The 21,645-nt window shown below is 40.5% G+C and overlaps 1 protein-coding gene across 3 annotated transcripts in view; it reads right to left on the reverse strand.

The window, feature by feature from the left end:
• alpha-Catr (alpha-catenin related) overlaps window positions 1–20,931 on the reverse strand; it is a 44,569-nt gene extending 23,638 nt beyond the window's left edge. Inside the window, exon 1 of one of the 3 annotated variants that reach the window (XM_065486888.1) lies at window positions 20,503–20,931. In XM_065486888.1, the coding sequence (XP_065342960.1) occupies window positions 20,503–20,583 (81 nt within the window). In that variant the 5' untranslated portion in view covers window positions 20,584–20,931. Of the gene's footprint in view, window positions 1–11,243; window positions 11,439–20,502 lie in introns of those variants that run through there. The other 2 variants (XM_065486890.1, XM_065486889.1) reach the window with 2 other exon arrangements.
• Window positions 20,932–21,645: the final 714 nt, after the last annotated feature.

Below are 21,645 nucleotides of genomic sequence, written 5' to 3' on the forward strand. Positions count from 1 at the left end.
GGTCATTTCCCATATTTCCTCGGGGCGCCGATTGAAAAATGCCCCGCTTGTTTCTTTTGGTGTGCAAAAACGGCGGAGGCTCCTCTTTTCTTGCGGCACACACCGCGATAAAATATATTAGGCGCGGCTGAAAAATGGCTGCTGCTTGTGGCGGTCGAGATGGAAAAAGGAAAGACTTGCTGCACTCGTCGCCCCATATTTCAAAACTCATAGCGTCCATGAGCTAGCGGCGGACGCCTATAAATTCGGAAAGCAAAAAAGGTGCGTCTCATGAAATTATTCGAGCGAACGACGCAGCGAGGGGCTTATTAAAGAGGCCCTGCTGCCCAATAAATGGGCCGTTTCATTTTCAAGTAGCTGTGTCGTATGCGAGAGACAGAGAAAATGTTGCACAAAACCCATTCAACAGGCCCGGCGCTGCATACATTTGTAAAAAGCCGCGCGCGGCCTTGTTGCTTTTATTTAAGCTCGTAAATTATGTGCGCGTGTCAGGCGAAAGGGTTAATCGTACCCGGCCGAAAATATTGCGATCGTTGCCCCGGAAAGAGTATAAATATTTTCATGCTTTTTGTTGCTACGCGCGAGGCAACTCTTTGTTCCACTGTAGGGCTGCCAAAGCCGTGTATTTTCCGCGCAATAATTGAACTTTCGACGACGACAAATGTTACTAGGAATGTCATGCAAAACGGCTCCAGTGGCCACTTTGGCACTGTCCCCCATGGGACTTGCGTTCCAGCCAAATGCTGCAGATAATGGCTACATCTTTTTCCACTTTTGTTTCCCAGACCTTTCCGACTTAACATTTACATAAAAATACAACGAATGATAAAAACGACAGTTTTAGCCATGCGAGAAAAGCGTTTGTCATCGATTTCAAAGGGAGATGCAGGCTTTTCTCCATTTTAAAAAAGTAATTTAAAAAAAAACGAACAAAGAGCATTGAAGTACATTTTTATGAGGGTTTCAAAATGCTTTTCATGAGTAATAATATATTTTTCATTCGCTTCCTGTTCTAACAAATATTGTACACTGGTTTTAGCTTAGTTCGTGAATTACAGCATGTCTTGGCTCACTGTCAGCATTAAGTTTCTTTAAACTTGTTGTCATGGAAAGAACAGCACCGCATTACACGGCTGGCAACCCCATCGACAAATGTATCAGCACGAGAGCAAGCACTTTGTGGTCAAAGCTCAACACACGCAACACCATAACGTGTAATTAGATGCTGTAAAATTAGCCTCGGGAAATGAAATAACTCTTGCTTTTTTATTGCCTCGTTCTAGAGGTCAGGCAATGAATATTTTAGCGCCTTTTCGCGAGGGCCGGGCACATCCCTCGGTTCCACACGCGTGCAGTATGAAAGAACAGTTAAGCATTAATGTAATCCACACTTCGCAACGGAAAAAATGTAGTGTGGACTTGCGGCTTTTTGTGTGCTAGAACAAAAACATTTCCTCGTGAGCGTGAAATATGAAAATTGCACTCTGCATGGAATTTATGGCCGGCTTTTATGCTTTCAAATTATGATGCCATGAGCTGCACTCACCATTGACCCAGATAAGGCTGCTTTCTGCTTCGGAACACAATGAAAGAAAGGTTCCGGTTTATTGCTCACTATTTGACTAGATGCCCATTACCGTGAGGTCGCGAAATAATGGCTTTTATGGTACTGCATTTACTGTATATGTTGCTCTGATGTTATTGAAACTGGACTAAAGTTCGCCCCAACATATTCAACAGACTATAAAATATTTTGGCATTTTATCTGCATTAAATGCTAAGCTCTTTTTAGGTCACAATAATTTATTTTTTTTAAAGCAAAAATTTGTTCGCAACTTGTAAAGAGAATATGAAAAAATCAAAGTACTACAAAACAAAGCAATGCACTTTAATATTAAGGTTCAAAAGGAAACCAGATAAAAAATATTGTGTATTTGAAATAATTTAAATATATGAGTTTCACTAGTTTTTTAAATTAATAAAAAATACATGTTAAATCAAACGGATTAATTGGGTCCCTTCAATTTAAGTCTACAAAGCTTAAAATCTTCTTTCCAAATGTTGTTCCTACATAATTGTCTCATTACTTTATGGATGTGTGCTGATTTGGGGCAGAGTTGCCCTGCCAGCCCATAATAAACTTAATTTTGAAACTAAAATTTTAATAAAAAAAAATTGTCGAGTTATGAAAATTGAAAACAAAGTCACCGATATTATTTAATATTTTAAGATTAAATACTGAAATGTCAAAATTTGAAACTCCTTGAACTGATTTTATGTATTCAAGTATGTTAGCTCTCCTTTATAGAGACTTCGTTGAAGAAAACTTACTGTTAAAAAGTAGGCCAGATAGGAGTTAGACTTGCAAAAAAGAAAATCCCAAGTCATAATTTTCACGCTCTCTAAAGAAAACAAATGTAGTATCTCATAATGTGCATAACGAGCACATGACGTAAAGCACAGCCAAGAATATTGCAGGAATGTAGCACAGGGTGCTTATTTCAATTTTCTTGCGCTGCGGTGTCGGCGCAGGAAAAGGAGAGTTTGTTTCAGCTCTCAGTGTGCTGAGGGATCGAGGCTCGGAGCTGCTTTTTGCAAGACGAAAAGAGCTGCAAAATACCTGCCAGCTATTTTGTGTATTTATTCAGAAAGAGACGTGCGTGTGCGCCTCTGAATGGGCCTCTTTATCCGCCTCAGGCAGCCTTTTCACCCTTTGCTAAGTAAGTCTCTCGCGCGGCGAGGTGCGTTTTGCGATAAATTATTGACCACGCGAGCGAGCGAGCGAGTGAACGAGCGAACGAGAGCGAGAGGGCGAGAGAGGTAGTACACACACAGCAGCTCTACACCCCGCCGTGTAACTCTGCCCGCTCTTTATATTGATAGTGGATTCATCGATTTTCATTCCGCCTTTGTAGGTTTAAAGGCAACAGCACAAGCAAAGCAGCCGGCGGGAGACGGCGGGAGCGAACTGGATACCACCATCCAGTTCGCCGCTCCTCGCAACTCTTCCTTATCTGCGCCAAACTTTTGCATCCAACTTCACTGCTCTCGTCGCATTTTTCAGCCACCGCGCCGAAGCAACATGCGTCCCATTTTTTGCAATTCGCGACAGGCACGAGAGGGGAGGCTTTTTTGTGCAAATTAAGCCCGAAATTTGGTGCTCGTTAAGGCTGCGGTCTGTTGCCACACAAAGTGGAAAGCAACAGACACACCTGAGTAGAAATTTGCTTGTTCAATGTTTTGTCACATTGCTCATCAGATGATTTCAGAGGAGCTTTGCCTTTTTAATTCTATATGAAAACGGGTAGGATAATTGTTATTAAATTTGAATTTTTGGCCAAACCTGTCTCAGGAATATTTTTTACTACCAAATTTAATTGTTTCTCGACAAATTTGGAAAATGATACAGTGCACTTCACAATTTACAGATTATATTACACATTTCCACGTCTGCGTCTGAGTTTTGTGTCCCGAAATTCCTCAAGCTGGGTGAGGGACACTAAAAACATTGTTTCCTTGGAAAATTGCGTAAATTTCATTCCACCAAAAACTAGTCGTTCTAAAAACCCATAAAGGCAAAATACAATTAATAATCAGGTAACAATAATTTGTCAAATATAATAGTCTCAATAAATATTTTTATAACGAAAATACTGACAGTTTCAGAAGTAAACCAAATATTTTGCGATATATAGCAATTATTTTTTTTCTAAGGCTTAGTGATTTTTTGGCCCAAATTAGCCGTTTTAGCCAAAGAAAATTAAGTTTAAGATGAAACATTTAAATTAGAATTCATTGATTGATAAAAATATGTCATGTTAGTTGCTCATGGAGAAATGTAGATCAAATATCAATTGCAAGAATCTGATGCAAAATATGATGAATGATCCGTGTTCAAAATTTGTCAAATTAGATTTTGGTGTTAGCAAAATTGTTTTCAGGAGTCACTAACCAGGACACGCGATCCGGCAATTTGAAACGAATAATGCCAGTGTTCAATTCTATCTTTAGTTGTTTATACACATCGAAGCAGCCTCAAAATCTTTCTTTGTTTTCAAGAATTTGCAAATTTTCCTAGAAACATAAAAAATAGAAGAGTGAATCCTTTATGGTACCAACATCAGTGGAAATTAATCAGCTAGATTACTCCTGACTAATTTGCAATTGACAGAAGCGAACTGAGAAACATGGATAAAATACATATATTTAATATTTGTTATTGGCTTTGACGAAAGTGTGTCATGTTTTGCTACAACGTCACTCGGAAATCAAGAAATTCTTGTAAGTTATGTAACTTATTAGCATTAAAATTGGGGGGCATATATGTAGAATTCTAACAATATCTGATGTATGACCTCGCCAAAAGACAATAAAGATGATAATAATTAAAAGTTTTAAGCTGCTTCTCGTATTTATAATAGTGCGGCCCTCCCCTAAACTAAACTGGAAGGTTAATACGCAGCACATAAATTTGGGGATTGCGATTAGCTACAGCATACACCTATGCTGGGAGGGCACAAAATAAAGGGTTTTTTCGGTTAATATAGCTGTGTTCCTCTCTAATTAACTGGAAACAGTGGGAGTTACGACGAAAAATTTGTATGCATTTCCATACAAAAATCGAGAACACGCATTAAGGATCGAACTCTAACAATAAACCAAAAGAAAATTTGTTAATTTACATAGTTTATGGTACAATCCACACAGCAAATTAATCTGGTTTCTCCAGAGAAGTCATTGCCGAAAACAATCACTTGCACATTTTTTAAATCTAATAATCGTGAGTAGAATATGTATATATTCGTGCTCCGGCGAGTTCGTTCGTGTTATGCGAGAAGAGGCGAGTTTATTAAAAGATCTCGGCATGGTTGGCGAGTCGAGAGCTGAAGAGGTCATTAATTTTGTTAACAGGGAGCGTGGTGCACATTCAGGTGAGCAGAGAGGAAGCAGGGAGGCGTCGAGTAGGGTGCGCGCGAGGGCGCATCTCCTCTCTTCCTCCCTCGCTGGCGCGCGCTGGTCCTCTCGCGCGTCCGTCGTCTTTCTGCCTACTTATTTTCCAGAAGCGGCTTTTAATTAAGTCTCTGCGCCGTGATGGATTGTTGCCGGGCAATTATTCATTTTTCCGCTGCGGCCGCCTAATGAATTTGATACTGGCTGCTGCCGTGGCCGCTTGATTAATGAGTCCAATCGTTTGCGCGCGCTAATTTGCTCTGCAGCCAACCTTCCTTGCGTGCGTGCGTGTTTAACGAAACTTCGCGCCGCACAAAAAGCCGAATCGACGCCTGAAAAGCATGCGATTAGCGGGCAAAATGGTTGTACACAAAACCCAAAGTCAGATTTTATCTGGGCCTAATGCTTTCACTGAAACGGAAATGTTACAAAGTTTAATTTGTGTTCAACACGAAAATCATCTTGCATAGGCTGTAAACGCTGACGTTGTGAACTAAATAAAACCAAACTCTTTTTACGGGGGAATTTCCTAGATAAAATATTCAATTGAACCAAACACTCGGAGATTAATAAATAAAAAAACGGTTCCTTTAGTGGTAGAACACGAATCGAGTGGAAATAAACTAGCCATAGTGGAGAGACTATTTACAAATAAAGTCAGAGCAAGCACGGTCGTTGCTGGCAAACTATGCGCAATTGATTTTGACCGCCTCTCTTTTTGCGGCCGCATTTCTGCCCAGCGCAGCGTATCGGCCGCGACAATAAAAATTTACGACTGGCACTGAGTTAGCGCGAACAACTGCGGCGTCCGTGAACTGCAGAATGCAGCAAAGCAGGCTTATCATCGCGCACACGCCGCCGTGTAATTTTGCGACTCGTAACACAACAGCTGGGAGCGAGAGCGCAGTTCATGAACCATAAATCAAAAGTAGCTAGTTGCTGCTGCTACTGCGGCGGTAATGGAGCCGGGCCAACAACGCTCGCTGGCGGAAAAATGGAGAGTGCATCCGAACTTGTTGAATTTTCGCCGCTAATCGGGCGCAGGGCAGAGAAAACTAACTTGTTGGTTTGCAGGGCGCGCATGAGGAATTGTGTCTTGTTTTACGCCCGAGTTGTTTGGATAGGACGCCGCCGGGCGCCGCATTAAAATTCGCCGGCGAAAGCGCCGCGGGCCGCTCTCCAGTCCCATTTTACGCGCCGCCTTTTGTTTTAATAGGCTGGTCGAGGGTCGGCCGGTGGCCGGCGTTAGGTCTGTGCAAATTATGCACTCTCGCAAGTGCTTATCTCGCGTTAGGCCACGCTCTACGTGCGTATAAAGAAGCCGCGATTCCACCTCTCAGATTTTACAACGTACTTAGTTAAAGCGCCGCGTCCACCACCAGATGCTTATGGTGGCCGGGCTACTTTTTGCTGACACTCTACAAATTAAATATTGCTTAGTCCCTGCGAATTTAAATGCAGCAACGTTTGCAATTGAATAAAAACGAGAGACCTCTGCAAACAAATGTCGACAGTAAACAGTTTGTTGTCCGGCTAAATGCTGCCACACCACAAAAACACTCCTTTCACCAAACATATTAAGAGATTTTATTTTTTAAATCGTGTTGAGGCTGAGGAATATTTTGCGGACGTGGCCAGAACAACTCCAAACCGGGGAACATGAACAGGAAAAATCGTCGTATAAAATAGGAGGTATACCAATTACGCCGTGGTATGCACATGTTTGAAGTCGTCAAATTTCATACCAGCAGAGGAGGTTCCTAAATCTCGTCTCCACTGCAGGATAACGATATCGCCCTGAGACCATGTGTGGGGAATACTGTCTTTTAAATGATCGGACAACACCTGACCGTTACCCAATTCGCCATAATCTACTGCAATAAAAGTTGACTCTTTTAGCTCGTGGACCAGTCAAAATAGAAGACAAGGATGAACTATAGTTGTTTATCGCAAAATTGCTGTCAGCCAACAAAGAGTTTTCCATCCGGCGATCGAGATGCTAGAATTAATTAAGTTACCGGAAGCTTTTATCCCCACAAAAATGTAATAAAATTCACTTGACACCGAAATCTTGGTTGTTTCTCGCGTTATCGCGGCGTGTGCTGCGGCCCCTCCATCAGTAGAGAATGGATTTTCCATTCCTGCAAACCGACCTCGTCATCCTGCTACTTTTATCAGCCCTAGTGAATCGAAGAGGCTTATCAGGTCTCGCCGTTGCATTCAAGCAGAAAGAAATTAATAGACGTGGCCGATAAAAAAGCATTGCATTATTTTCCGTTAGCGTCGTGGTGAACAATTGATTTTCCGCCTGTGGACAATAAGCAAGCGGCATCTGTAGGAAATGCTGCCGTTCAATTATAACCGTCTGATATTTATATTGAACTCATGGATCAGCCAAGTCTATTGAGTATATTTAACTCTAGGCAATATACATGTTCTGTTTGATGCGATTGAGTTAACTCTTGAGCTTTAATTTTCAAACAAGAACAACAGCTCAATCTTTATTCTTTTATTGTATATATACAATATAAAATTATTTTCTCACTCCTTAGTGTTTCTCTTACTGTATTTTGCATGCTTACACCACAGTATTAACTGATTTAAACGTACTGCCGAAACAATTTATTTCTTGAAATGACACAAATAGCCAGTTTGATTGCATGAGAAAATTAGGAGGAAGTGCAATTTTGAAGACGCTTGCCTATTACGGCTGGATTCGTTCTCTATTGATTTAGCTGCTATTTCGATTTCGAAATATGCACCACAACAATGGGGGTGAGAGAGGGTGAGCATTTAGCTCATAAACTCGGCTTTCAACACATCATTTGTTCCTATAGAATTCCAGCTGCAATTGAAGCGTAATATCATCTCCTGCTGCTTTCACAGTACAATTGATTTGCGCTCGGCCTATTCTTCTCTGCTGGAGTAATTACAAAAAAAATGCCTGCACCCTGCCAGCGCCCAAAGGTTAAGGATTCCATCGTTAAGCTATTATTCTAATAATCGAGGGTTTCGATATGATGCATTATCTACTAAAATAGTGCTTATGCATTAGAACCCAAAAGTGTGAACAAGTAAAAAGATCACTTACTTGGATTCTTGGAAAGTATTCGTAAATAAAATTCAGCACAAACTCATGAAATTTAATAGATATAACTACATTCATTTATAACTATCTTTTTTATATTTTGACCTTACACGATGCATTTTAATTTATATCGTAATTAAATTTTGATACAACTTACCCCGTTGTGCCAACTTACATAGAAAGGTTACTTTGAAAATTGATATTTTATTTTACCGATCTAAATATTAAGAGTAGTTATGGCACATAGCAGAGAAGAAAAATCAAATTGATATTAAATGTTGTAACAAGTATACACTCTTATATACAGATTACCTGCACACAAAACATTTATTTGGTTTACCAAGCTTAAAACGCTCAACACTTATTTTTTTATCTCTCTTCGTCATCAGTGAGTCTAAACTCGTTGATTACAAGCACGGGCGCGCATTAATTTTCAACCAGGCTGAATTATTCGCTGCCTGCAGTGCATACCATTTGCATTTTGTGCACAGAATTGCTGACACGAAATAAATTATGCGCATGGAGTAATGAGGAACGCTTTTATCTGATAGTGAAAAGCAGCGAGAGTGCTGCAGTTACTTGAATTAATTGCGCCAGAGACACATCTGACCTTCTCTCGTTGCATACGTGCATCTGCAGTTGCTCGGAATTTAATTTATGCATTTTGCTGCACATAATTTCTGCTTAGGAAACTTCTTCCTGGTTCTTTTCTGTTCGTTACGTGTTGCTTTTCCTGTTTAGTACGAATCACTGGCACATTTATCAGCTTGTAAGTAATAAAAGAGCTGTAATGAACATGAAAAGTAGCAGATAATTGCTTCATATCTAATAAACTTATCTGATTTGAATAAGCAGGTATTTTTTCCATTCGCTTTCTCTATAGAGCTAAAAATTAACAACTATATGACTTGAAGTGTACAAAATACGGCACTATTTTCGAATCTTATTAAGATAGCAAAAATATGATAATATGATTGCTTACAAGTGGGTTTAATATAATTTAACGTATTAGGTGGAAATTGATTTTTTTGTTTTGTTTTCATGCAGCAAGTAGCAAGTAGTATGCATACTACCCGCAGTGAAAAATTGTTCGGCGGCACAGCTTCCCTCCTTCATCAAGGCGTATACCAGAGCAAAAGTGAATGTGATTTTTGTGACGTCTTTTTTACGAGTCACACTGCTTTTAGAGGAGTTTCCCTCTCTCACATAATAAATTTTTATGCCACTATTCAATGTATTTTGGATGAATAATACAACTACTAAATATTAAAGCTTTACGTTTTCAGCACGTCCTTTGCTTTGGAAGAGAGATGTTTCTGAATACTTTTCCATCTTGAAATACAAACATCTCACGATGGAACTGCCAAATTTTGCTCTCTGAAAGGTGCGTGCGGAAAACTTTCTAGGCACGATGCGCACGAGGGTGGAAAAGCCATTAGAATTTTTGAAGGCGGCAAGCAAATATTTCCCTGAGATGGGGCTTTCATAACAAATTCCGTTTGCAGCACAGCAGCTCGGTATAAATTTGCATGAAAGCGAACTGCATGTTTGCACAACAAACAGTGCTGCTTTGCCTGCTGAGACGACGTGCGCCAGCGAGATGCACAATTAAAGTAGCTGGATTATGCACGGCCTTGACTCGATTGTCAAGTGCACGTCGTCGTGCAGTCAGCCGCGTCATTCGGTGTTGAAAGCGACACTTTGCGCTGAATTATGATAATTGAATAAGTTGAGTGAGCGTGTGTTATATTTGGCAGAGTCGTCCCGGCACGACGTGAAACGGGCCAAACCGCACAGTGTGTATGTGCTCTCTCTCTCTCTCTCTCTCTCTCTCTCTCTCTCTCTCTCTCTCTCTCTCTCTCTCTCTCTCTCTCTCTCTCTCTCTCTCTCTCTCTGCAGCTCACTGTAATAATGCTTGCATACTCACGGTCCGGCGGTGTGGTGTTCTACACATTACGCCCTGTGTTCTGCGTCATGTGCAAACATCCAATCGCGCGTGACAGTGTTTTTCGACTAATTTTTAACCGGCTCTAGCTGTAAATTGCTTGCTGCTCGTGTCGGTTTGTGACAAACGCCGAATTCTGCTTTGAAAAAAGTACGCATGCAAAATATGTGATTCTGTTCCGATTTGGCGTTGAAAGACGCTCGAGCGCACATCGAAAGTGGTTGAAAGCAGAGTGCATCAATTAAACACGCGGTTTTAAAGTAGATGACTTAAAAGGTATTGATTATTGACCGTGTTGTGCATGGGAGTTAAAGCTCCTTTCAAAGACGATCTATTTTAAATTTGTTTATTTCTACAGGTACACTTTTTTAGTTTGCAAATGGATTGGAATCCTTTCTTTTATTGTATTCTCACTGCTTTCTTTTTGAAGTCAACGCAGATTTAAGAGTTAGTTTCCCTTTCTATCTAATTGAAATGAATTCATACTAGAGGTCGTGTTTTACAAGTTCGCGCAAAGAGAATCTGTTATAAAAGCAAGAATAAAAGAACGTGTGACTCAGTTGGTAATGTGGTTAAACTACTTTGAAGCTGGATTTTCTTTCAATCAAATTTTATAGACATAGCATCATACAAAAAATGAATCTTGAGGAAAACAGCTGCCAACTTTGTAATTAATATAATTATCCTTCATTCTTCATAACAAGAAAAATTTAGGATAATTTTCAAATAATTTGCGTATTTAATTTAAGCGTATTTAATAAAAAAATTACTAAAAAGTAACATAGTACGTTTGGAACGGTAAATATTTACATAGTTGTACAGTAGATGAATAAAATTAATTTCTTTCCTTAAATTTTATTTGTCCTCAACCTATTCATGCGCATCAATGCCATCATTTGGAGGGCATTAACAGGAATTGTTTTTCTCAAGCAACAGTGCAAACAAAAATTTTCGATAAGCATTTTTCCCTATCATTTTCAATTTCAACGTATATTTAAAAATTTAACGCTCGTGAAGATTTAAGTATCTCAATTAAACACGTTTGGATCAATTTCGCATCCACGGGAACCGTTTGCTCCGAGTTTTGGCCTCAGCCTGGAGATGCCTGCTCGAATTGGGGAGCGAAACCGGTGTAGCGCAGGGTCGGGAGGCGAGCGCAAAAATGGCATGGGAGAGCGGCACTCCAGAGGCCGGGCAGGTGTCACCTGGGGGCGGGCGGGGGACGGTGCTAGGGCCGAGGCCTCTTCGCCGGGCACTCACCTGGTGTCTGTGCGAGACGGCTGCCATGGTGACCTGCAGCTCAGGTGCAGCGACGAGCCGGATCGAGAGGAGCTGAAGACTGGAGCGGGCGCGAGTCTCGGCGCTCGGCGGCGCCTCGTGGGCATGCGTGCCCCGCGAAGCAGGCAACCCGCTGCTGGTGCTCACTCCAGCTCCATCCTCACTCCTCGACTGAACTTCAGCCCAGATCGATATAATACAGGCAGCAGAAGCGGCGGCGGCAGCAGCCGGCCGCACACTCTCGCTCCACGCTTATTGTCAATGGACGTGCACAAATCACTTATGCACACTCGGCCTCACGCTTTTTGCAGATTTGCAATCGGCGACCAGCAAAAAGCAGAGCCGGACCCCAAGTGTGATGACGATGCTTCTTTTCCTCCTCGCCCGGATGCCGTGTTATGCTGCCAATTTGATCATCAACAGCAGAGAGGAGTCTCAGTATCAAACAACGCATTTTTGCTGTTCAAAAAGCAAAAGTACTGTTCATCAACAGAAAATCAAAAGCAAAACTGTATAATAAATCAAACTTTGTCTCGTTTTCGAGCATTTATCCATCTGATAAGCTTCCCTGTTAAATTTGGATTAAATTTGATATGGTATTATTCGGTTGGCAAGCTATCCACTAAATTATTTTTGCAGTTCAACCCCTGCACGTAAAATTTGCTACATTCAAAAGTGCCTTGCAAGAAAATTCACTCTGAGAGAGTCTTCTAATCTGTAGTAATCGTAGTAATGTACACCTAGTGCATTTCATAATATTTATATTCTATTCTAAATTGCCCTCATTTCAAAATGGAGATAACCTTTGAGTTTAAAATTACTAAGATTGTTGACGGAATGATGCCTCGATTAACCTTTACTTAGTTTATAAAATTTTGTTGCGATGCCTTTTTAATTGATTCTTATTCATTTGGGAACACACCATTTAAAATTTTTCACATTTCTGACTGGTGTAAAAATGCATTATGTAACGTTAATGCGTTGGTTTAATTAATGCAAATGAGATGACGGTTTTATAGTATACGGAAGATTACGGTCAGCAGAAAAAATCCTAACCTCTTTTATTTACCCAACATTTTATAAATTTCAAGCCAGCAATAAAATCAAACTGAAATGTTCAAACTCCGTCTGAATTTTTGTTCTTCGTTGTAAACATCTTTCGTCTAAATTGTGCTCTCATCCTTTGCTGCGAGACCTGTCCCATGTTATTCGTTTGCAATGTTATTGGTTGCGTATATAGCTCGTTGTTGCGAGTTTGGCTAAAGCAAGGGGTTTTAATACTCTCTCTGAGAAACTTTGAGAATTTTAAATAATACCAGGCAAGGGATTTAAATTTCAGCCCCAATTTCAACATCTCTTATATGAACACTAAGATGTAATGAGTCGTTTTTGCACAGCACGCAATATTTTACGTATTTAAATTAAAAACCTGAATCTGTATTTTATTTTTAAACTTGAGTTTGTATTATTGATGAAAGAGTCACTCGATATATTTTTGCTAAATACTGTATTGTGTCTTTCAATAGAGAATAAATACACATTTTGTTAACACTACAAACAGTATTAACAAAAACCTTACTATATTTACGTTATTAGAGCCTGTCTACGAAGTGGTGCAGTCTTCACTTTGCGGATGACTCATTTAGGAGTAATAAGTTTTCCTTCGCCATCAAACTTTTTGCTCGTCCGCTCGCTCTGTTGTACAATAAAGAATAAACAAATTACGCAACTAACTAGAAGTGACCGCGATACGAAAAAAGCGCGATTGCGGCCGCTCTTACGAAGATGATGTGGGTGCGTAAAAAGCGGCGGACTCCAGTAGGAAATATCGCCGCAGTTAAGTGACTTGTTGAACCAGCACAGCGTGTGCGGATGAAATACGAGCGGCAGTGAGAACTTGCGACAGCCACTATAAGTATTTGGCCATTTCAGCCAGCCGAGAGAGCTGGGCTTTTTGTGTTTGCGCTGCTTTTGCCAAAATTCTCGGCATCTGCACAACTTTGTTGAACTTGGCAAGATTTCTCTCCATCAAATGAGAATGAAAGGCTCCTTTTACGCCGACAGGTGCTCGTGCAACAATTTTTTACGAGGAAACTGATGAAGCGCGAACTTAAAATGAGAAAAAACTGAGGGGGAAAAAGCAATATAAACAACAGGAAGAAAGAAATGGAGGAAGCCATTTTTAGCGTTTCGACATGTTGCGTTTGATATTTCCATCAAACGCTCATAAAGGAAGTTTCATTTTGTAAAAAAAATTCCCTCATACATTTTTTGCTTGCCTTTTCTTTAACTCCATCAAGGACAGTTTTGTTACTCATTTTTATTGTGTTTGGGGATAATCACTTAACAGTGAATAGATTGCAGCTCGTGTTTTTTTAAATTTGCATCAAATTTTATTGCAAATGAAATGAAATTTTTATTTTGCCTCCATCGTTTGCGGTGAATTTATTAAAAATTTGGAGCAGAACCCCTCTGAGAAAGCAAATTATGGTGTAGCTTGCAAGCCACAAGCATCTTATCTCGAGGAAAGAATCGTCTGGCACAGCCTATTGTTAGGGGAGCAAAAGCGGGCCCAAATTTGTTGCGCAGGCAGCGAGCGGATTTTCCGTGCGGAGGTAATTTCCAGAGTTGGGAAGCTGGCAGCGTGCCACGTGCAATATTCGCATCCATACACCCGCTGCGGTGTGCCGCAGGTAAATTGGGAATATCAAAATTAATTACCACGCCCGTTGGGTGGCGCTCTGGCGCTGGCTGCCCCATAAATTTTTAATAAACCACTTCCTTATCAGTCGCTGCCTCACCGCCGTGTATTAATTAATTTCTTGCCCATCGACTCGCCGCGCAGCTTTTTTCGCCTTGACGATTTGCAGCTGGTTTTTTTATATTGTAATCGGGACAGAATGGAATTTTATTGCGGCAGCAGACGATTCGCGTCCGTTCAAATTGGGTTTTGTCTCGCTTTAACGATGTAAATTCAGAACTCGTTCCATGAATAAATTAGCCATCAGGTTTTTATTGGTCGTTCGTGTCCGAGCCATTTGCTTGTCCAACAATACGCACACATTCAAGCTAATGCCACATGAATACTATAGAAAATCTCGTTTGTTGTGGTCCTAATGGAAATTGACGCTCACTGCGGGACATCCAGACTGCTGGGCGTTGTTTTTATTCAAATTTCATGCAAATAAATGATGTCGTTTTGTTTCCAAAATTGTGTGGCATAATAGCTGCGGAAATTTTGTATCCACGGGTTAATCTATTTTTTCCGTTGTTTTAAATACTGGAATTGATAAGCTGGCTTTCATTTTGTGCCCGGTTTTTTGAATTAGACTGAGTTTTTCTTACTATTTGCAACATATTTTACACAAAGCTGTGCTTTTTCTGGCACTTTCGTGTTTTCAAAATCTTTTATTTTCATCATTTTTTGAGATCTTTATTCCATCAAAGTATATGTTGCATTTGGGGCTGAAAAAATTATATTTTAAGTGAAATTGATTGGTTAATGTCTTACTGTAAATCTTGAAGTTACTTTTTAACCTATTTCCCTGAAAGAACCAATATTGGAATAATAAGTAAATTTTAAACAAAATATTTTGATACCCTTGAACAAAGTATTATTTGTAAGTTTATGACTCTAGGTATTATTTGGAAATTCATGTCTCTCTTGTATGCATTATTACAATCTAACTTTATAAACAATTGAACGTGGATGGAATTTTCCTCCAATAGCAGAAATATAACGTAAATTTAACTGCATGGAATTAAAATGACTTTAGTAATATGAAGTCTTAAAATTATCAATAAACCTTCCCATCAATAGCAGAAAACGCAAAAAAACTATTTGGGCCTGAAAAATGTCAAAAGAAATTATTTTGTAAGCCTAAAATATTACAAACTTACACAGTACGGATTTTTAACTGTGTTAAATGATTTTAGACGGTATCGATGCTTGATTGTCCAAAATTTCCATCTTGAAATTAATAATAAAAAATTCAAATCATGTCAAAAAAGTAATCTATTCCTTCACGTGCAGCTTTTCAAGAAAGATACATGCAACGTGGCTTGAGCATGAGTCAAAAGCTATAATCTACACCTCTATAAGTTTATATAAATACGATGGAGTTTATTTTTCGGCATTATTCCCGTGCCAAAATGAATATTGGGGGAGGGCTGTTCTGTCCGCGGGGGCGAAACACAATATTTTTGGCCGCGTCCATCGTCGTGGCGTTTTGCTCTGTATCGCGTGTCGTGCGAGATAAATGGGCGCAAATACTCTTTCGCAGACCAACACACCGAGAGAGCAGAGAAAAAGAGTGAGTCAGAGCGTGGCCACAAAACACAGTGTGCTCCAGGCCTGCGTCGTCGGCGAATTAGCTAATTGAAAGCCACCACTTGGCGACCGGCCCGCTTATTTTTCTGCTGTGTGCATTCATGGCCGAGCGAAGGGGCGGAAAAGCGCGTTTTAATAGCGGCTAGAAAAGGGATTCTACTCCTGACTAATGAGAACAACCCTGTCCGCATCCGCTCGTTTTCTCCGAAAAAAGCAAATGAGCAGCGCGAGCAATTAAATTATATTCTGACTGGTGAATCGCGCTTTTTCCCTCTCTCGAGGAAAGGGGTCGAGGGCAATTAAATCCTGCTCTTGGGAGTTTCCGTCGACATCTCGACCTTAAAAGTTGGGTTTTGGCCAGCCTTAATTGTGTCCTTGATTAGGGGTTTTCGTAAAAGGCGTAGAAACCACTTTGGCTAATTTTTCATCAGGCTGTTTTTTATTTTTCAAATTTAATTAATATTTGTACAATTGTTCTTTTGATGTTCTTGAACAAATTCTGTAACTCGAGGTAGATTATTTCATCCTTCAAATAAAACATAGAATTCATCCTCAATGCGGATTTTTCTCCTGAGGAATTTTATATCCGTTTTAATGGTCTCGTCTGACCTCAGGGATGACTCCTAGCAGGCTCCCTGCGTCAAAACAATCCGATCGTGCGATTTTCAATTTCTCACTATTCGCAGGATACAGAATATGCCAATTTTTAAAACTTTGACCCTCCAAATCTCAAATACTGTTGGTTTCTCCACCCTAAAAATTTCTAGGCGTTATGACACACAATCTTTCCAATACTTAGACAAAATTTATGTAGATGTATTTAGGGAATTTCAGACCATATAAAAATCTCTCCTGGAAACAGCCTATTAAGATGAATAATATGTGACGTAGACTATTTCCTTCTTTTCTGGTAATTTGTTTATATAGCAAATGAATTACTCCTGCTGATTTTTAAACTATTTTATTGTTAACATTTATCTTGTTATCAATCTACTGCGAGCAAAAAATAGCCTTTTATATGATTTTTGTGGGGCTTCTTTTGTTTATCCGCAAACACAATAGTCATGGAAATTACAGCAGAAAAACAGAGATTTAATATTTTTTTGGCATGAATGTTTTAATGATAGTTGTCTAAGAGCTTTCTTAACCTAAAAACTAGTCGTATAAATATTGTCGCGTCCCTTTAGAGTTTCCTTCGCTCCTATTTGTCCGGGTCTCTCATGTAAGACAGAAAGTAAGATGAGAGGAGCAGAGCAGCCCGGTGAGTGGCGAAATCTTTTTTAATTTGTTGCCATCTCGAGTGTCAGCTCTGGCACAGGATTAAATTCAGCGGAGTTGTTGCTTGGGAGTCGTCCAAAAGTGTCGCTTTTTATCAGAGGGTGATTGTGTGGCTGCGGTGTGTGTATCGTACTTTGGTAACGACCCTGATGAGATGAGGTGGCACACACACTTCACTCTGTGCCGAATCCTATTAGGGTGAAGCCCCCGCGGTGCATGCGCGCAATCCAAACTGGATTTAATTAAACGCGACCGCAAATATTTGTTGCGTCTCTCTCTCTCTCTCTCTCTCTCTCTCTCTCTCTCTCTCTCTCTCTCTCTCTCTCTCTCTCTCTCTCTCTCTCTCTCTCTCTCTCTCTCTCTCTCTCTCTCTCTCTCGCTCTCGCTCTCGCTCTTCCCCGACGCCTCTCATCCACCGATTCGCGGAATTTTCACCCACTCGTGAACAATGGCTTTATTGCTCCGTTATGCAAAATTCGCGGCGGCGAGGAGCGATTTTTGATAGCGCGCATACCGAATCGATACTCCTGCTGATAATTGAAATAGATAGGCAGACTATGTCAGACAGCCTCGGATAATGTGCTAATGTGAGCCATCGTAAAACAAAATTAATGCAACGCTCCAAATTTTACAGCCACGCAGATTCTAAAATGCCATTAAAACAGGGTAATAAACCATTTTATTTCGTCTGACGAGCAGTGGAATTTAAACTACTTCTCAGAATTCAAATTGCATTTGTGACGCTATAGTGTCTTATTTCCTTTAATTATTTTTTAACATAGTTTAAACGCGTGTATTAAAAGTTAACTTCTATTTTCGCAGAGTTTAACTTTTTCCGTGTGAATTTTCGTTGGCTTACTCATTTTGTATGAATTTGTTACTTAAAGATATTGTTTGTTGATTTAATTAGATTTTTACGTCGATCAATGATAATTTGAGTCGAGGAAATCTTCAAAGTGTCTTCAGCAGGTGGTGTTCACGTCGGCTTAAAGGGTCACTAAATACATTGAACCGCGAAACAAACATCTACGTCTCCATGTGATTTATCGATTTTCATACATAAAGCTCTCCTGCATAAATATCAAGCCCACCAGCCGTTCTGTCTTTCCACCGTAATAAATTTTTCACACGTTTTCTTTTCTTCTCCAGATGTGAGGGCCATTTTGCATGAGAAACGAAATTGCACACCGAACATTAACAGCACGGAATCCCAATCTCTAAGAGTGAGAAAGATTTACGGCTGACAGACACGCGATCCCTTATATTACGTTCTGAACGCGATTGTTTTATTTGCAAATTATATGCGTTTAAAGGGGTGGGAAAAAAATGTCGTTGGTCTGGTCAGAGTGGTTTAAAAATTAAATAATTTCTTAACCTTGAGTCACCTGAAAAAATCACAAAGATTGTTTAAGAAAACTCTTCGAATTTAATCTGATAAACAAAATTGGAAGAATGATTTCTTAGTGAATAATCGTTTATGAGTTCAAACACATGAACTCATTTTCCATGAACTGAGAGAAATCGATCTGCTTGACGACACAGTATCAGTGAAATTACTTGACTGGTAAATATTGCACACAAATAAGATGAAATTGAACTGGCTGCGTCAGCAAGAGTAAGCGCTTGCAAACCACCCTCTCAAGGCCATTTTGCATCAATTTTCGAGTTGGTAACGCCCTGCTGTGAACGGAAAATTTATTCCACTTTGGTGCAGGCCGATCGTTTCACGCCTCATTTTGGCGTCTGTGCACCCTGAGCCAAATCCGGATCCGAGCGCGGCAACAGCTCCCACTGAGCCCAATTTGTTTTCAATTTGCATACTTCCCGCAGCATCGTGTCGGTCGGAGCCGAGGCATAAATTTAATTTTTGCCCCTGCCGGCTATCCGCAACCGTAAATTTCAATAACGTGCTCAGGGCCCGAGTACCGTGTCGCTTGCTCTGTCTCTCTTGCTGTTCGAACACGGACACGTGGCTACGCACCACGTCCAAAATCGATGCAATGCACAGCTGCTCCGCTAGCAAGACAAAACAATGACGCGTGCAACCGTGTAGCAAAATTTCCATGGCAAAAATCTGGATAGGATTATTTCTCATTTGTGTTTTTTATAAATTATTGCTATGAACATAGGACAAATTGAACCAAAAATAATAAATAAATACATGCTACCAACTCTCTTATTTTCATTTTTTTAATAAAATAAAAATGTAAGTGTCGAACTTACCAAGTTTGTAAGATAATCACAATTATTATTTTTTGTTTTATTCGGCTACTCCTTAATCATCGCCATCATCACTGGAATATGGACGAAAAAGAAATTCTTATGGGTGAGAGGGATGATAAATTTATCATTTAGTTGACAATTATGATTAACTCTTTTGAAATAAAAATTCAAAACATATAACATATAATGAAACTAAAAAAAAGGTTAATGCTTTCAACACAAATAGATACAACGTCTTTCTTGTTAGTCCTCTTAAAAATAAAAAAATAAAAACGTTTAAGCTTTTATAGTTTGGTTTTATTTCTGGCTGAAGACCATTTAAATGTCTTAAATATCTCTTTTCACTTTTCATTCAGTTTACTCAAAATTCATAATAAACACATGATATATAAAAAATTATTTTCAAAGTTTTTAGAAATATCCGTCGATACATACAGAAATTCTCATCTCACTCTGTACATATTTTTTTGTACAAAATCTTTGAGAAAATTGTTACAATTAACTCTTAATTTCAGAGTAGGTGTGTTCTGAAAACGGCGAGAATTTAGAATAAAGCCGTGATTTTATTTGCACAGAGTTTACCAGGTTTGCAATAATATATTTGAGGTGAAAATACGCGATAAGCGGTCTGCGCGTCTCTCTCGCGGGCGAGTTGATGGTGGCGAATGCGCCGCGCGGCGTCTCCTCTTGTAAACACAGACGAGGCAAAAAATAGACAAGACGCCGCCTTTCTTTTTCTATTTACAGTCGTCCAAGAGAAGGCGCGGGCGCGTCATAAATTTGGATGCATAAACAAAATTAAATCTGCCTCCGCCACTTTTTGCTCCCTTTGTACGCTCGTGTGCAGATAATGTGGCCGACTCTCTGTACTTTATGTCAGCATATAGTCCGAGAAAGACGGCATTGCAGTCTTTTGAAGCTTCCTTTTGTGCTCGTTCGCTCTGCATCAAATGGCCAGATTCATTTCGGAAATGGGGCCGCACGATCATTTGCGGTGATGGACAACAAAGTCCAGCTTCAAATATTATTCCTAAGGACAGACTAGTATTCAAAGCCAATGACAATTTAATTGTTGTATATAATCATCTTTTCAATTCCATTATTAACTGCTACAGTTTATCAGTATTTTAAATTTACAGAACATGCAAGCAAATATTTTAACACACCTCCGATAGTTTTGAAAAAAAAAATTAAAAATAATTGTAAGATGTTCCCTGCCTCAGATCTATGCCTCAAATTGGCTCGGTGTAAAATATATTTGAATTCTGATGTAATTTGAAGAGAGAAGAATGCTATAAAAGGTTTTAAATTTTGTCTGCTTCACTGCTGGACATTGCGTGAGCCGCAGTGCCGATTTCTGAAGTCGAGGACTAACAATGTGACGTTTGGGCCAGGGTAGCGGGGGCCTACCTGCTTGACGAGGGGCACCAGGGTCTGCTCGATGCTCTTGGTCTTGATCTGCAGCGATTCAAAGTCGCGCGCCGCATCCATGCTGGGCCCGAGTGAGTCACGAGGGATGAGTGTGGTCGGCACCCCCTCGGCTCGATGCCTCCTCTCTCCACTCGCTAGTCGCTCTCTTCCGTGTCCGGCGCCGAACGCGGACACACTCGACCGGCGGCGGGGGCGAAGGTCGGGGGCCGCCGCGCGCGGGGGCCGCGGGGCTTAACGGGTTGGGCGGCCGGGATCGCGGCGCGGCCGAGAATAAAATAATATCGGTGTAAAAAACGCGGCGCTGCTGCTGGCACGGAATAAAAAATTTCTGGGCATGCTGCCGAGAAGCAGGCGCGCCCCGCCGTCGCCTCCGATTGTTGCCCGCCGCGTGCCCCTATTGTTGCCGACTGCCGGCCGACCACATGGCGCGCCGCCGGGGTGGATGCACCCCGACCCACCCCCTTCGCCGCCCCGTCACCATGGCAACGGCGCGCGTGGCTGCGGAAGCGCGAAAAATGCATTCATTTCATCTCCTCCCGCCCTCTCTTTTCTTTCTCTCGCTCTCCACGAGCGCGTTTCGAGTGCCGATGATTCACTTCTGTGCGTGTGCGTCTCTTTGATGACGATTATTGCGTCGGCGGATGATCAAAGTGTATAGCTTCGGAAGGAGGCCTTTTAACCGGTGGGGAAATTCAGCGGTTTCCGCCTCGACTTTCATTCATGATTGGATTTTCAACGCTTTCAGGCCAGGAGATCAATCAAAAAATTAATTAGTCACTTAGACCAATAATTTGATCTAAATCTAATAAGAAATGTAGGAAGGTTCTTCAAAACTCGAAATATTTTTGTTGTTTTAGTACAAAGAAATATAGAACAAAAAGGCTATATTTGACCATATTATTTTCCTCAATTTTCTTTTGTTGCGTGTGCGAGCGTTCCTGAGCGCACGCACAAATAACGTCGTGAGGAGAGGGGTTTCTCGTTGTAATCAACTGCTTTTATGGCAAATGAGTTTTCGACGGGGGAATTTTTTTGAATAGTTTTATGACGATAATAATAAACTCTCGCTGAAAAGGGGAGGTGCTGCGCTGTGCATAATTTCAGATAATAAAAAGCTTTTTG

This window comes from Cloeon dipterum, chromosome 3 (genome assembly GCF_949628265.1).
Source record: "Cloeon dipterum chromosome 3, ieCloDipt1.1, whole genome shotgun sequence".
Taxonomy (NCBI): Eukaryota; Metazoa; Arthropoda; class Insecta; order Ephemeroptera; family Baetidae; genus Cloeon; species Cloeon dipterum.